This window comes from Talpa occidentalis, unplaced genomic scaffold, assembly GCF_014898055.3.
Source record: "Talpa occidentalis isolate TD23 unplaced genomic scaffold, MPIMG_talOcc4v2.1 talOcc4.17, whole genome shotgun sequence".
NCBI lineage: Eukaryota > Metazoa > Chordata > Mammalia > Eulipotyphla > Talpidae > Talpa > Talpa occidentalis.
Genome location: NW_023601754.1, coordinates 51235187 through 51250780, shown reverse-complemented (window position 1 = coordinate 51250780; position 15594 = coordinate 51235187). Strand labels below are relative to the sequence as shown.

The window sequence follows — 15594 nt, the reverse complement described above, 5'->3', positions numbered from 1 at the left end:
GTGCTGGTTTGGGGCTGCAGACGCAGGCCTGGGTGGAAGGAGTGCATCGCAGGGGATTCTCAATGCATGTGCTGTTTGTAGGGATCCCAGGACCTAGTGGGATAGAGAGGGACCGAGAGATGTTTCAGATTTTGGCAGTAGATGGAAAGCTGAGGCTGGCTTATGGGTAGGTGGGCGAAAGACCTTTGAGAGTTTAGGAACTAGGTAAAAGCTCAGTCATAGCCTGTGGGAGGGACAGAAGCTCTCCGTGCATGCAAAGGCATTTGGGCAGAAACCTCTAGAAGCACATTTGCCAGAGTGAGTACTCCTGGGAAGCAGATAATGCAGGGGGACCTGCTGGAGGGTGCTGTTCTTAGGGCTTTACCTCTTGTACTCAGGACCTCAACCCCGGGCCTGGAGGAGAGCATGGAAGAACAGGATGAGAAGCCCCCAGAACCCCTGAAGGTCTGCGCACAGGTGAGTGGAGCTTCCCTTCTCCTGTGAGACACAGAGCTGATTGCCACTCATGCCCACAGCCCAACCCTCGGGGCTTGGGAGCCTTCCCAGCTCTGTTTGATACCTCCTGACGGCTTCTGACACGTACACACTGTACATGGTTTGAATCTCCTTGCATTTCCTCACCATTCAACTCAGGTAACTCTTTCTGTGAGGCATTTGGCGTCCTTTGTTGAAAGCCCCCAGCAATTCACAGCTTTGTTTGAGAATGAATTGAAAATAGCCCAAATGGAAATTACAAGGGGAGAGCTAAATGAATTGAGGTTCAATGAAAGGAATACTGTGTCCGTGGACATGAGAATGCTGACTTACTGTTAACTGAACTTAAAGTTGTAGCAATAGTTAGACAAAGAATTTATCAGATAATCAAAAGTTGTGATTTGAATCTGGAAGGCAGTCTGGCAGATTTTATTCTGAGAGTTATTTTAATAAATACAAGTTTGGATTTTTTAGTTTATATAGGTAGGGATGGTAAGTCATTGACATTAAGAATAAATTGTTCTTAAAAACTATGAACCAGAGACACTTTTTGGGGGGTGGGGGCCGGAGGGGAGGGATTGGGGTCAGAATGGGGCATGTGCAGTTGTATGGGGGAATATAAAAATAAAATTTATTATTTAATAAAAAAAAAAAGAATAAATTGTTCTTTTTATGTAATTTTTAATTTTAACTTGGGGGTTACATTTTTGCTTTGCCTTATATGTACATATTCCACTCACCCTCCACCAAACTACCTGTGCAAATACCTTCTCTGCTTCCCTCCTCCCCTTCCCTCTCCCTTGGTAACCATTAAGTTCTTTGACTATGTTCAAGATTTGTTCCTGCTATATTTTGCCTGTGTATGTTTTAAGGTTATTTATATTCCACAGATGAGTGAAACCATCCCATCTTTCACTTTCTGACACTTCCCTTAACATAATCACCTGTAGATTCATCCATTTTATCAAAAGCCACTGTATCTTTTTCATGGTTATATAGTATTCCACCGATTATATGTTTCTTTTTTTAAGGAATGTAATTGTTTTTAACAACATCTGAAAGGGATCTTACCTCTAAGTCATATTTAATATTGCAAAGCAATGTTATCTCAAGTTAAAAAAAAGTTAAAAAACACATATTATTTTAAAAATGTAATTTTTCTTGCTAGGAAGGACTTGTAAGTTGTCCTGACCTAAAGATGTGCTGATGCTGAAGGAAAGCAATGCAGGATGAGATGCAAAGTCTGGGTCCCCAATGTTAAATCTTTTATTTGACTCTTTGGTCATCAGTGAGTATGAAAACAGTAACTTTTCCTTCAGGCAGCAGATGCCTGCTGTACAGGACAGAGTCTCTGAAGACAGCTTTGCTTTCTTGTCCGCTTGTCTCAGAAAATTTGACAGTATGTTTGTAATCCTGACATAAAAGACATTTATGATCTATGTGAAGTAAATAGCATTTTAAAATCCCTTTCCAAAAAGGGTTTAGTTGGTGTGTTTACAGAAAACATTCAAGACTGTGAAACACATAAAACAGGAAACAGATTGTCCAGTTACAGTCAAGTGACTTTATGTTTTCAGTTACTTTTTTCATGCTTTTATACAGTGCATCTTAAGGTGAAATGCACAGTTGCAAGCATTTTTCTATAGCAAATATTCTTTGAAAACATCAAATCTCTGAAAAGTGTTAAATTGGAATCTCTCCCCTCCCTGAACAACTCAGCCCTGAAGCCATTAGGCTGCCTGCTGTGCTGTGTCACAGCCTGAGCAGGGTGAAGAGGACCCTTTGGCAGAGGTGACAGATCCCTTGTGGGCTAAGGAACCTCTGTGTGAGAGAGCAAGTGGCAGGGTTGGGGTGGGAGGTTTGTTACTCATGGAGTGGATCAGATAAGTAAGTGTAATAATGGCATGGCATCCATGCTTTTCACCTCAACTCTGGAAGGGGAATGCACATGTGCTCCCTCGCTCCCTCTCTCCATCTTGAGGGTCTGGGGGCAGTGACATTTGACACTAATGCACACACCCTGGGCCCAAATTTTAACTTGGAGATTCCCCCCAGGTTTTAAAGGTTATTGGATATTTAGTGTTCAATTTTTGGCTGTTCCAGATAGCACTACTGTCAGTGATTTTTGTATGTGGTCCCATGTACACACATGCAAGAGTTTTGGAGGGAGTAGTGCAAATATAAATTTAGCTTCACATCATTTGTCAAAGCTACAGGTACAGTGTTTTGTTATGAACTTGATGTGCTTTAAGCTAGCAGTTGTGGGGTGTTTTCTGGGAATCTTCATGACCCTTTGGCCATTTTCTCGTATGTGATTTGATTGAATTAGCTGTCTGTTCATGATTATCTCTACTGTCATTACATCGGTGTTGACTGCCTAACTGGTGCAAGGCCCTGTGTGAGGCTCTGGTGGTTGCCTGGGGTGGTGGGGAGAATGGGATATGTGGATGAAAGAGAACGAAGACTCAGTTATGCAGTATGATTAAGTCCTGGGGAACTAATGGAGGTTGTTAAAGACACTCAATTGAGTCCTTGAAATTTGCCAAAAGAGTAGATCTTAAGTGTTCTCACCACACACCAAAAAATCACAACTGTGTGAGGTGGTGATTGTATTCGTTAGCTGACTATAGTGCTCATTTCACACTGTTTAAGCTGTGCACACCTTAAATATACTTAGTTCTCATTTGTCAGGCACACTGCAACGAATGTGTAAAATAACTTAATAAGTTGCTGATAGTGAAAAGTAAATGAAAATGTGTAGAGTAAAGAGTAGTGGGGGTTAGAGGCTTCTCCTTCCAAACCTTGACATAGCTCTGGATATGTCAGATTCAGATGGTTCTCACTGGACTCCCATTCATTACTGAGGAGAATACAAAGATGAAAAATACACAGTTCTTTATAGTATAGAATTCGTGGCTCCGGGAGCGATACATGGAGATGAAAGTGTATATTCCAGCAGGTAAATGACTTTACCAACACAGTAAACATTCAATAAAAATAGCAAAGAAATCCCACGGGAAGATGAGATGAGACTTTGCACTCACATTATAGAAGAGGGGACATTTGACCTAGGCCTTGAGTGTGGAAATGGGAGGAGTTTGGATCAGAGAACCAGTGTTTGGACCATCACTGGACCTAAATGAGTTCACTGAATTTCATTATCCTTAATTAATTTTACATTGGTGAAATAGATGTATCATGCATTTCTTCAAAAAATTCAGATAATTGTGTGGGGTATTCCATGTTGAAGTACTTATGTATTTTTAAAACTACCAGGCAAGGGCCTCCCCGGTGGCGCAGCGGTTGAGCGCTGGGTTGCGAAGCTGCCCGCGGCCTCTGCGGCGCCAGTTCGATCCCCGGCTGCTCCCCGGCCACCGGAGGAGGGTCCCACATGGCGCGCAGACCTCTCCTGCCGCCCGCTGCTCCCCTCAGCAGTGTGCTTCGGTCCTTCTGCCTGCTCTGCTCCCCGCTCTGGCTCTGGTGAATTCTCTCACCCTCCCGCGCTTCTGACTGTACCCAGTGCATGTATAAACAAAAAAAACAAACAAATAAAGAAAGAAAGAAAGAAAGAAAAACATGCCTCTATATATATAAAAAAAAAAAAACAAACAAACAAAAAAAAAAAAAAACTACCAGGCAAGTGACAGGTGACATCAGAAGGAAACCCCAGGAGACATTCTTCAGTGCTCTAGATAGAATCAAAGTGGAAAGTATGTAGTACATGTATGTATTCACAGGCTTTTGTTCCAAGACAGTTTTTTTTTTTTTTTTAAAGATTTATTTATTTATTTATTCATTCATTCATTTATACAAGCACTGGGTACAGTCAGAAGCGCGGGAGGGTGAGAGAATTCGCCAGAGCCAGAGCGGGGAGCAGAGCAGGCAGAAGGACCAAAGGACACTGCTGAGGGGAGCAGCGGGCGGCAGGAGAGGTCTGTGTGCCATGTGGGACCCTCCTCTGGTGGCCGGGGAGCACCAGGGAGCAGCCGGGGAGCAGCCGGGGATCGAACCGGCGCTGCAGAGGCTCGGGCAGCTTCGCAACCCAGCACTCAACCGCTGCGCCACCGGGGAGGCCCCAAGACAGTTTTGAGTGTTTAGTTTAAGAGAATTAAGTGTGGAGTAGGGCTGCAGCTTTGAATTTTTTGAGGAGAGAGCAGAGGGTGAGCTAACCAGAGTTGGGACTTGTGTGCAGCAGGATTTGGTGCTTCAGGGACACAGGAATGGAGGTGAAGACGTGTATAGCACATTCCGTGTCCCTTCTCAGGAGCAGTTTTCCTTGTCAGCATATTTATGAAGTACTTACTATGTGTCAGTGCTGATTGAAGCCCAGTAAGACCATGGTAAAAAGGAGAGAAGAGAGCTCCCCTCTTCTGGAGCCCACTCTCATTGGAAGAGTTGGACAAAAAACCTAAGCTAGGGGCCTCGCTGGTGGCACAAGGGGTTAAGACGCAACCTGTGAAGCTATCTCCAGCCACTGCAGCAGGAGTTCGATCCCTGGCCAGGGAGCAACCCACATGGCGCAGCAGACCTCTCCTGACTTGCCCGCTGCTCCCTCAGCAGTGTATTTCCGTCGATCTGCCTGTTCTGTTCCCCACTCTGTCTCATGTGAATCCTCTCAACCCCGTATCTCTGGCCTGTACCCCAATTCTTGTATGCATAAATAAATAAATCTTTAAAAAAAAAACAAACCTAAGCTATAAGTATATGTGCCACACAAACGAAAGCAGGGCAAAGTGGTAGAATCGATAGCAAACATTCTGGAGTTTTGCTTCCACCAGTGCCAGCTGAGTTAGAAACATGATGTGTTTCAGTTTTTGCCATGATTTCTTAACTGAATTTATTTAATTTGTTTATAAAAGCAGTTAAACTGGAAGTGTATGTAATACTGTAAAATACATGCTAGTATTTGTAAGTTTTCCTTTCTTTTTTTTTTTTATTTTTTTTTAATTTTATAGAGGCATGTTTTTTATTTATTTATTTATTTAATTTGTTTGTTTGTTTTGTTTATACATGCACTGGGTAGAGTCAGAAGCGCGGGAGGGTGAGAGAATTCACCAGAGCCAGAGCAGGGAGCAGAGCAGGCAGAAGGACCGAAGTACACTGCTGAGGGGAGCAGCGGGCGGCAGGAGAGGTCTGCACGCCATGTGGGACCCTCCTCCGGTGGCCGGGGAGCAGCCGGGGATCGAACCGGCACCGCAGAGGCCGTGGGCAGCTTCACAACCCAGCACTCAACCGCTGCGCCACCAGGGAGGCCCAAGTTTTCCTTTCTTGAGGAACTTTTCTCATTCCCAGTTTTTTTGTTTGTTAGAATCACCTAACTTCTGGACTTTAGATTGTTAGAGTTCCACATCCACCTCTTCTGCTGAAGGAAAGGCGCTCTTGGGCATTGTCATGCTTTAGGGATGCAGTTTCTCTCAACTTGCCATAACGTGCGTGAGTCTGTAAGTGGCTTGGAGTCAAAGCTCATGGCTCCCTGGCACGGTCTGTAGTCTTGGTCCTATTGTCTTGACACTGTGAGTCTGATTTGTTGCTTTTTGTGTTTCGATGTCTGGGGCTGGCTCGTGATGCCCACGCAGCAGTGTTGAGGTGGTGTAACCATCCTGGTGTTTATGTTTGACAGGACGGCAGATGACTTGGCCTCCAAGCTTTCCCACTGGGGCTTCCATACATAGTGGCAGCTCCAACTCTCTTAATACCCCACATTACCCTAGCCAGGAGAGCTACAGAGGGGCTTTTAGATTTTAAGAAGTCTTCTGACTTGAAACATATTAATGTTAACCATTTTTTATAACCATTCCCAATGCTGTAGTCACATTTTCTCTAGGTTGAAAAGACACCTGTAAAAAGTACAATCTTTTGTTTCCTTCTAGCTTATGACTCAGAAATTAAAGAATTGAATAATAATAACAAAATATTTCAGTGTTTGAAGATTTAAGAAGGAACAAAGTATACTTGAATTGCAGTGTCTGCATTTGACAGGTTGTGAGTTATTGTTCTCTATTCAAAAGAACTGCAGGAACCTACAGAGGAATTACCTTGTTTCTAGGAGGGAAACATTTTTGCTGGATTCTGAATATTAAAGGAAAATAAATATTTTTAAAAATACAGTATTAAACATAGGCATGAGCGCCTCCCCGGTGGCGCAAGGGGTTAAGATGCAACCCATGGAGCTGTTCACAGCCACTGTAGCGTGAGTTCGATCCCCAGGCAGGGAGCTACCCACATGGTGTAGCAGACTGCTCCTGCCTCACCCGCTGCTCCTCTCTGCAGTGTATTTCAGTCAATCTGCCTTTTCTGTTCCCCACTCTGTCTCTGGTGAATCCTCTCACCCCCACATCTGTAGCCTGTACCCCCATTCTTATATGCATAAATAAATAAATCTTTTTTTAAAAAAACATAGGCATGAACTTGCCTGCCACTTCTACCCTTCTGAAAAATAACTGTTTTTAATGGTTTTGTGACTGTCCTTCCAGACTCCTCTGTGCAGGTTTATACCCTATAAAAATCTACTTATATTCAATGAACTGTTCTTAATTTTTTCACTTAACAATTTATGTTATAGATATCTTATTGCCATTTATATGCATCAGTCCATGCAAATATCTCTTATTTTGGCTGCTAAAAAGTGTTCAGGTACCTGGACAAAGCATCATTTATTTAACGAGGCTTGACATTTACTCCCTCCTCCCATTTTTGTCCTAATCATGTAACGCTTTAATGAAATTTCTTTTTTTAAAAAAAGATTTATTTATTTATACAAGAACCGGGGTATAGGCCAGAGGTGCAGGAGGGTGAGAGGATTCACCAGAGACACAGTGGGGAACAGAACAGGCAGATTGACTGAAATACACTGCTGAGGGGAGCAGTGAGCGAGACAGGAGAGGTCTGCCGTGCCATGTGGGTATCTCCCTTGCTGGCCGGGATTGAACCCATGCTGCAGAGGCTGCAGACAGCTTCACAGTGCTGCGCTCAACCACCTGCGTTGCCAGGGTGGCCCCAACCCCCCAATCTATTTGGAAAGACAAATTAACCAGTCACAAAACTTTGTTGGTGGATTTTTTTTTTTAAGAGGCATGTATTATTTATTTATTTGTTTGTTTGTTTGTTTATACATGCACTGGGTACAGTCAGAAGCGCGGGAGGGTGAGAGAATTCACCAGGGCCAGAGCGGGGAGCAGAGCAGGTAGAAGGACCGAAGTACACTGCTGAGGGGAGCAGCGGGCGGCAGGAGAGGTCTGCGCGCCATGTGGGACCCTCCTCCGGTGGCCGGGGAGCAGCTGGGGATGGAACTGGCGCTGCAGAGGCCGCGGGCAACTTTGCAACCCAGCGCTCAACCGCTGCGCCACCGGGGAGGCCCTGTTGGTGAATTTTAATACAATAATGTCTACAAATAATAGAGATTCCTTGAGAGTCAAGGGAAAGAAGTCTGAACAGAATAATCCTTATTGATGGTGCCTTTCATGGTAATGCTTTTTGCCAAACATTTGTGAAGCTGATTTGTTGACTGTCTCCTTTATGGTTCTCTGGTCAAGCTGCATTCCATCTTATTTGCTTACAATTCCATGATCCAGGACTTAAGGCGAAAGGCCTAGCTGGATTCTTCCACACAGTACCTGGAATCACTCACTGGGTTCCTATCAACTGGTAGCCAGGCTGGTCTGGAAGATCCCCAAATCCTTATGCCCATGACAGCTGTCTCAGAGCTCATCCAGATGTCCCCTCTCTCTTCACATGGCTAGCTTGAGCACACCCTTGGAAGGGAGCCAAAGTTTGATAGTAGGGATGGGTTAAAAGAAGTTGCATGTCAGACCCTCACCTACTCACAGTGGGAATGTTGATCCGGACGTAGCTCCCTGATTGTTTTCTTTTTTCTTGTCTGTTTGCCTTGCCAGGAGTCTCTTCTTCCTCAGGAAGTAATCATCAAGGTCGAGAGAGAAGATGCTGGGTCCTTGGCTCCCCCAGCCCAGGTGAGCTGGACACAGCTTCTTTACAACATGCACGACAAACCAGGTTAACTGGGAAGTGAGTAGAAAGTGAGGAAATAGAGGTAAGAGTGGGCAGCTCCTACAAGAAATTTGATTATGGTGTGAAAGCTTCAAGAGGGTATAGCTACAAAGACTACTGAGGTTTGAGGGATCCTTGTTTTTGACTCTGTTTAAGTGGTTGCAAGAAGGAGTTATTGGAGAAAAAGAAGTTAATGATCGAGAGAGAATAGATAAAGGTGATAGGCAAAGTCCTTCATTAGTGTCAGAGGAATGAATTCAGAGTATACATAGAATGAAGCTGCTCTATAGTGGAAGAAGGACTAGGAAGAATAAGGTTTAGGAAGTTATTTAAAGGCTTGGATTGATTTGTCTCTGTGAACAATAAGATGATGTTGTCTTTTGGGCAAGAAGGTAGAAATAGGAACAGAAAGAGAATTTACAACAGTGGAAAAGGCTTGAAATACTGATTTTGGATTATGGGAGAACAGACTGGTCCAAGAGGTATAATCCATCTAAAGGCATATGTTGACCATTTAGTGATCATAGTCTTTCCAGCGGCCTTTTTGTTTTTTTGCTTGTTTCTCAGAAGCATTCTATAACTTCTTTTCTGTTTTTTTAAAGATTTATTTATTTATGCATACAAGAACTGGGGTACAGGCCAGAGGTGTGGGGGGTGAGGGAATTCACCAGAGACAGAGTGGGGAATAGAACAGGCAGATTGACTGAAATACACTGCTGAGGGGAGCAGCAGGCAAGTCAGGAGAGGTCTGCTGTGCCATGTGGGTAGCTCCCTGGCCAGGGATTGAACTCCTGCTGCAGTAGCTGCGGAAAGCTTCATAGGCTGCGTCTTAACCCCTTGCGCCACCAGGGAGGCCCTCTGTAACCTCTTTTCTATAGATAGCAAGTTGACATTCAGAATTTGCTTTTTTGCAATCTGCCAAGTACATCCTATGGATTCTCCATAGGTCAAGGTGGTAGTTGAAAGGGAACTTCTGAATTTATCAAATAAGAATAAAAGAAATGATCCACAGACTTTAAACTGAATAATTCAGATGGAAAAGATAAAGAAGTTGCTAAGAAAAATGATACAGACTGGTAAGAGTCATGGTGGCTACTTAAATTCTGCAGTGGCTCCAAAGCATGGAAGCAGAAGAAAGGAAGTGACTGAGCAAGTAAAGCAGAGCAATCTGATGTAATTAAAAAATAACAATAATTTGATGTTGGAATCAAAGAGTGGACATTTCTGTATGTGTGATTTGGGAGGTGGAGTTCTTTATGGTGATTTTTAAGGTCTAAGAGGGCCTTGGAGCTTGGGCTGGTCATGTGAACATAACCTCTCAAGCCATGCAAATGAGCTATTGACCTTGGGTGGTGTATGTCTTAATTTCTCTAACCTTCTAGATGTTTATCTAACAATGATGCTGCTACTAGTATTTTTTCAAAGGAACTCTGTGAGACTTAAATGAATAATTTATCTGACACGCTTTGCACACTGCTTGACTCCACACGCTTAATGCTTCCTTAAAGTCAGTTAATTTTGTTACTATCGGAAAATTCTACAAGTGGATTGTGTGGACAGTGCAAGATGAGATGAGACAATGCAAGCTCTTGAACTGGAGGATAAATCTAGGTGTAAGTTTTCAGTGGATGAGGGGGAGGTGGTAATTAAGAGGTTGGCAAGACAAGGCCCCAAGAAGTGAGGTAAACAGCTTGAGTTTCAGTGTGACTGGGAGAACACACACCCTCACCCCTTTGAGACCCCCAGGAGGGGGAGCACGACTACCCTGAGTCTGCTGCAGAGGAGGGAATCCTGGGGAAGTGTTGGTTGCTGATAACACAGGGATGTATGGGGAATTTTTGGTGAAGGATGTTGAAGCTGTAGGATATAATTTACAGAAATGCATTTGTGAGGGTCCAGTTGAAGGTTTGGGAAGGAATTTTGAGGATTGGGTTATTGGTACAGAAGAGAGGAATAACAGGATATGTAGGGCAAGAAGTCCAGAAGAGCCCTATCTACACACTGGAGGACTGGGTCAGTGGGTAAGTGATAGGCCTTGTCTAATTCAGGTGAGAGGCAAGGACTTAAACCAGAGTTTGGATCAGGTTATTTTGATATATTACAAAGTTGATTTAAGATACTATTGATTCATTTATTGAAATATCTTCCCAGTATTTACTTAGTATTTAAATCTAAACTCTGCAAACTGTAAATACCTTGTTCTGCCCTCATGGGTTTTAGTCTAGTGTCTAGGTAACTATTATGAAAATGATAAGAAAATGTGGTGAGGATATGATAGAGATCCACGGGACTTTGAGAATATATAGAGCAGTGTGCTCATCTAGTTTGTTGTTATTTATTTGACATTTGAACAAACTTGATATTAAAGGGACCTACATTAAACAGCAAAGGGGAGTGTTTATTAAAAGGAAGCACAGAGCTGAGGTTAAAAAACAGAACCGATAGACCCCTCCCTGTTCAACACAGGAGACAGTATGCAGATATTTCTTAACCCCATTGATCATGAAAACCTTTGTGATTTTGGTGAAATTCATGGTGCCTAACTTAGAAAAATGCATGCACAGCAGCACTTTGCGTGGCGTTTCGTAGGGTTCAGGGACTCCACGTCATGTTTATCAACCAGAGCTTAAAAGCACCAGGGCTATTTCAAAAGACTTTAGTGGCAGGTGGCATTTGACTTCCCTGACTCTTGTTGCCTTTGGTAAGGACAGAATACCCTCAGCACTTTTGGATCCAAATTCCTGTTCAGAAGAGGTAGCTGGAGAGACCCGTTTAGTACAGTGTCTCCTCAGGGCCCTAAAGAGCAGCTCTGAATGTGGACAAAATGAAACTGTCATCTGAAGACTGTCAGGAAAAAGGTCACATTGGCTGTTAATTAATTTGTCAGAATTTTCAGCTAATAATCCTAATAATAATCACCAGCCTTTCTTTGTTCACCAGCTCTGCTGATGGCTTTCCATATATCATCCAGTTAGTTTACTCAACAACTCAAAGAGTCATGTAGAATGAAACCTAATAAATAGAGATGGAATACAGCATTAAAAGACAACACCAAGTTGTGTGTGTGTGTATATATATATATTTTTTTTCTTTTTTAATTCAAACATTCTCTTCATGGTAAGAAAACCCAAGTCTCTTGTCTCAAATCCAGTGCTCTTACTCTCTACATACTGCCTTTCACTAAGGCCCAGATTTAATTTTCTGTTTCAGGCATCAGTGGACCAACGCTGGCCTACCACTTCTTTCTGTAAATACAGTTTATTGTGATATAGCTACACCTGCTTGTTTATATGGCTGCTTTCTTGCTACAGCAGCAGAGCTGAGTGGTTGTGACAGAAACTTTGTGACTTGCAAAGCCTAAAATAATTGCTTTGGTCTTTATCAGACAAAATTTGCTAAATATAATTCTGTTCATTTCTTGTGAGTTTAGATGGACTTCCAAAGTGAAAATTCTATATTCACCTGTAAAAAATAAATAAGCTTTTTCTGTAAAGAGAGAAAACAATTTATATCAGTTCTCATCTAGTGTTCCTCTTTGGGATGGTAAAAAAAAAGGTCCAGCATTTAAAACCCAAAGGGGCTCACCTAGAAGGCATCTGTACCCTTATACTAGAATCCTTTGGACACTGACAATCTCAGTACAGCATCTAGATCACCCAGTTTTCAGTCTTCCATCTGTGAAACTTTTCCTTCTCTGTGAACATTGGAAGGAAATGATGCCCAGCTGAGCAGGAATGTGTATCCTGTTTTAGGAAGGAGTGAACTTAAAAATTGTGACTGTGGACTTCACTCAAGAGGAAGAGTGCATTTTGAACTCTGCTCAGAGGACTGTGGACAGAGATGTGATCCTGGATAACGACAGGGACCTGGTCTCTTGGGGTAAGAATACAGTCCTCTGTAATGAAATCTGTATGTTGAAGTTATTTCTCACTTCCATTGATTAAGAGAGATGGAGTTCTGAGGCTTAAATGATTTTGGCCATTGAGTTTGTGCTTTGTTATTACCTAGGAAGGATTTAATTTTAATTTGCAGCATAGAAAAGGTACAACTTTATGAGTTTGACTTTGTTCAGTCTTCATGTTTCCTGAAAGCCAAAGAGAAATTCTGTAGTGATTTTCTTTTGTCCCCAGCCCAAACACCCAAAATCCAATGCCTTTCAGCTTTTCAAACTAGACTCAGTATCGTAATTGGAACAAGTAGATAAGTATAAAAAGAATTTGCCAACAAACTTATTCAGGTAAGAACTTACTGGTATAGGTTTTTTTGGGAACTCCCCATTGGGGATGCTACCTTTTTGCTATCTCCCAGACCAAGTCAATTGTGTGTATCACCACTTTTTCCAGGTGCACCCTTTATTATTTGACCTTGTTTTCAAAGTATCTACCTTACTTTCAGCTTCTAAGCTAACCTGTATTCTATCTCATTTGAAATCACAGGAAAACACAGGGTCATATTAGCCCTTAAGGCATTTTGGGAACCTAGAATAAGTGTCCCTATTCATTTTCTTGGTTCACAAAATGAATAGGAAGTTTGTGCATTACTGACATAGGCTATGCTAGCTAGTTTTATACCTTAGAAATTTCCTGGAAATATAGACAATAATTTCTAGTTTAGTGAAGATGTGTTTGGCAATAAAGAGGGTGATTTTCTTTGCTAATGATTGCAAAGTTGGTTTGATAGTAGGGCAGGTACTGTGTAAGTGATCTTATTTTGGAATATGGAGAACATTGGCATTAATGCCTATTTTCAGAAAACTAAGATTAAGATAGCATGTACTACATTTTAATGTCCTGTTATACTATTGGGCTAAGATTGTTGCTGCTTTACTGATTTATCCTGCTCTTTTATTTCCCAATCCAAGTTATAACTCCGTAACTGAAATCCACATGTATTTTTCCTCCTCCTGTTCCAGCTCTAATACTTTTTGGCTGCAATATTTTATATTGCTTTCTTCCAGACTTGGCAACTGTGCTTGGAAAAAGAGACTACACATCAAAGCAGAGCATTTTTGATAACAAACCATCCCATGAAGTGAAGATGGAAAAGTTAACAAGAGATGATCCATGGTTGTCTTCATGTGAAGAAATTTGGGATTGTAAGGACCATTTGGGGAAGCAACAGGAAAAACAAGAGAGGCTTTTGAAGGAAGTGGCATTCACTCAAAGGAAAGCTATTACTCATGAAATAGTCTGTAAGAGCGATGAAAATGAGGAGAAAAGTGGTCTGAATTCTAGTCTTTCAAGCCAGATGTTACCCATAAAAAACCATTTTCGTAAACATGCCTCACATTTTAAGAAATTACACCTTAATTCTGTTGTAAGCAGTCATCAGATGATTAATGATAGTGAAAAACTCTATGAAAACAATGAGCGTGGAAACCACTCCCACAGCATTCACCTTATTCAGTTTACAAGAACTCAAACAGAAGATAAATCCTATGAGTTTAGTGATAGTATTCAGTCTTTTAGTGATAGTGTGCACTTAAGTATGCATGAGAAAATACATGCAAGAGGAAAGTCCTTTGATTTTAAGGAATGTGGACAAGTTTTGCACCATGGCCTATGCCATAATGAACAAGAGAAAATTCCTATTGAAGAGAATCAATATAAATGTAAAGCGTCTCAGAGTTCATCCCTTACTCAAAATATAAGAAATCATTCTGAAGAGAAGCCCTTTGAATGTAATCAGTGTGGGAAATGCTTCAGCTGGAGCTCTCATCTTGTTGCACATCAGAGAACTCACACAGGGGAGAAACCTTATGAATGTAATGAGTGTGGGAAGTCTTTCAGCCGGAGTTCTCACCTCGTTTCCCATCAGAGAACTCATACTGGGGAGAAACCATACAGATGTAATCAGTGTGGGAAATCCTTTAGCCAGAGTTATGTCCTTGTTGTGCATCAAAGAACTCATACTGGAGAGAAACCTTATGAATGCAGTCAATGTGGAAAGTCATTCAGGCAGAGCTATAAACTTATTGCACATCAAAGAACACATACTGGAGAAAAGCCCTATGAATGCAATCAGTGTGGAAAATCATTTATCCAGAGCTATAAACTTATTGCACATCAACGAATACATACTGGAGAAAAACCCTATGAGTGCAATCAATGTGGAAAGTCCTTTAGTCAGAGTTATAAACTTGTTGCCCATCAAAGAACTCACACAGGAGAAAAACCCTTTGAATGTAACCAGTGTGGAAAATCTTTTAGCTGGAGCTCTCAGCTTGTTGCACATCAAAGAACTCATACTGGGGAGAAACCTTATGAATGTAATGAGTGTGGGAAATCTTTCAACCGCAGTTCTCACCTTGTTATGCATCAGAGGACCCATACTGGAGAAAAACCCTACGAATGTAATCAATGCGGGAAATCCTTTAGCCAGAGTTATGTTCTTGTTGTACATCAGAGAACTCATACTGGAGAAAAGCCCTATGAATGCAGTCAGTGTGGAAAATCCTTCAGGCAGAGCTCATGCCTTACTCAACATCAGAGGACTCATACTGGAGAGAAACCGTATGAATGTAATCAGTGTGGAAAAACATTCAGTTTGAGTGCTCGACTTATTGTACATCAAAGAACTCATACTGGAGAGAAACCCTTCACATGTAACCAGTGTGGGAAAGCTTTCATTAACAGCTCTAAACTTATTAGGCATCAGGCAACACATACTGAGGAGAAACCCTATGACTGTAACTAGTTTGGAAATCTTCACCCAGAGTATATTCCACTTTCTTTTGTAAGGGAGTATATCTGTTAGAAAGAATTAGCATAAAAATTATGTGGAAAGCTCTCAGTCCTCTGTTGTTTTGTGTCTGGAATTTATCCTGAAGACACAAGGGAGAAACTAAATCACAGCCTTAGCAATTTCATATACAAAGTCAAACATGGCCCGTGTGACATGGTCCCACAAAAATAGTAAATGTGAGCACTTTTTCTTCCAGAAAACTGTCCAATATGAATCTGAGAGATTTACCTTTAAATGGACAGTATGCTATGGAGTAAAGGCCGGTGAAGTAGACCTTTTTTTCCCCCAATAAAGAGTAAATGAGAATGCTAACACTGCTAGACTTCTTGCTGGGATTGGAAACTTGCTGAAGTTATCAGAACTTAGATTGGA

General features: G+C 41.9%; 1 protein-coding gene across 1 annotated transcript; it reads left to right on the top strand.

The window, feature by feature from the left end:
* The first annotated feature begins 391 nt into the window (after positions 1 to 391).
* Positions 392 to 15289, top strand: LOC119249812 (zinc finger protein 180-like). The gene is made up of 4 exons (XM_037517305.2): positions 392 to 456; positions 8367 to 8441; positions 12231 to 12357; positions 13436 to 15289. The coding sequence occupies exons 1-4, from the start codon at positions 406 to 408 to the stop codon at positions 15172 to 15174; spliced, it is 1992 nt and encodes a 663-aa protein (XP_037373202.2). The 5' UTR covers positions 392 to 405; the 3' UTR covers positions 15175 to 15289.
* Positions 15290 to 15594: the final 305 nt, after the last annotated feature.

Coding starts and splice junctions, on each gene's coding strand:
- LOC119249812 (XM_037517305.2), top strand. CDS start 406: ATGGAAGAACAGGATGAGAAGCCCCCAGAACCCCTGAAGGTCTGCGCA. Junction 457..8,366: donor CCCTGAAGGTCTGCGCACAG/GTGAGTGGAGCT, acceptor TTGCCTTGCCAG/GAGTCTCTTCTTCCTCAGGA. Junction 12,358..13,435: donor CAGGGACCTGGTCTCTTGGG/GTAAGAATACAG, acceptor GCTTTCTTCCAG/ACTTGGCAACTGTGCTTGGA.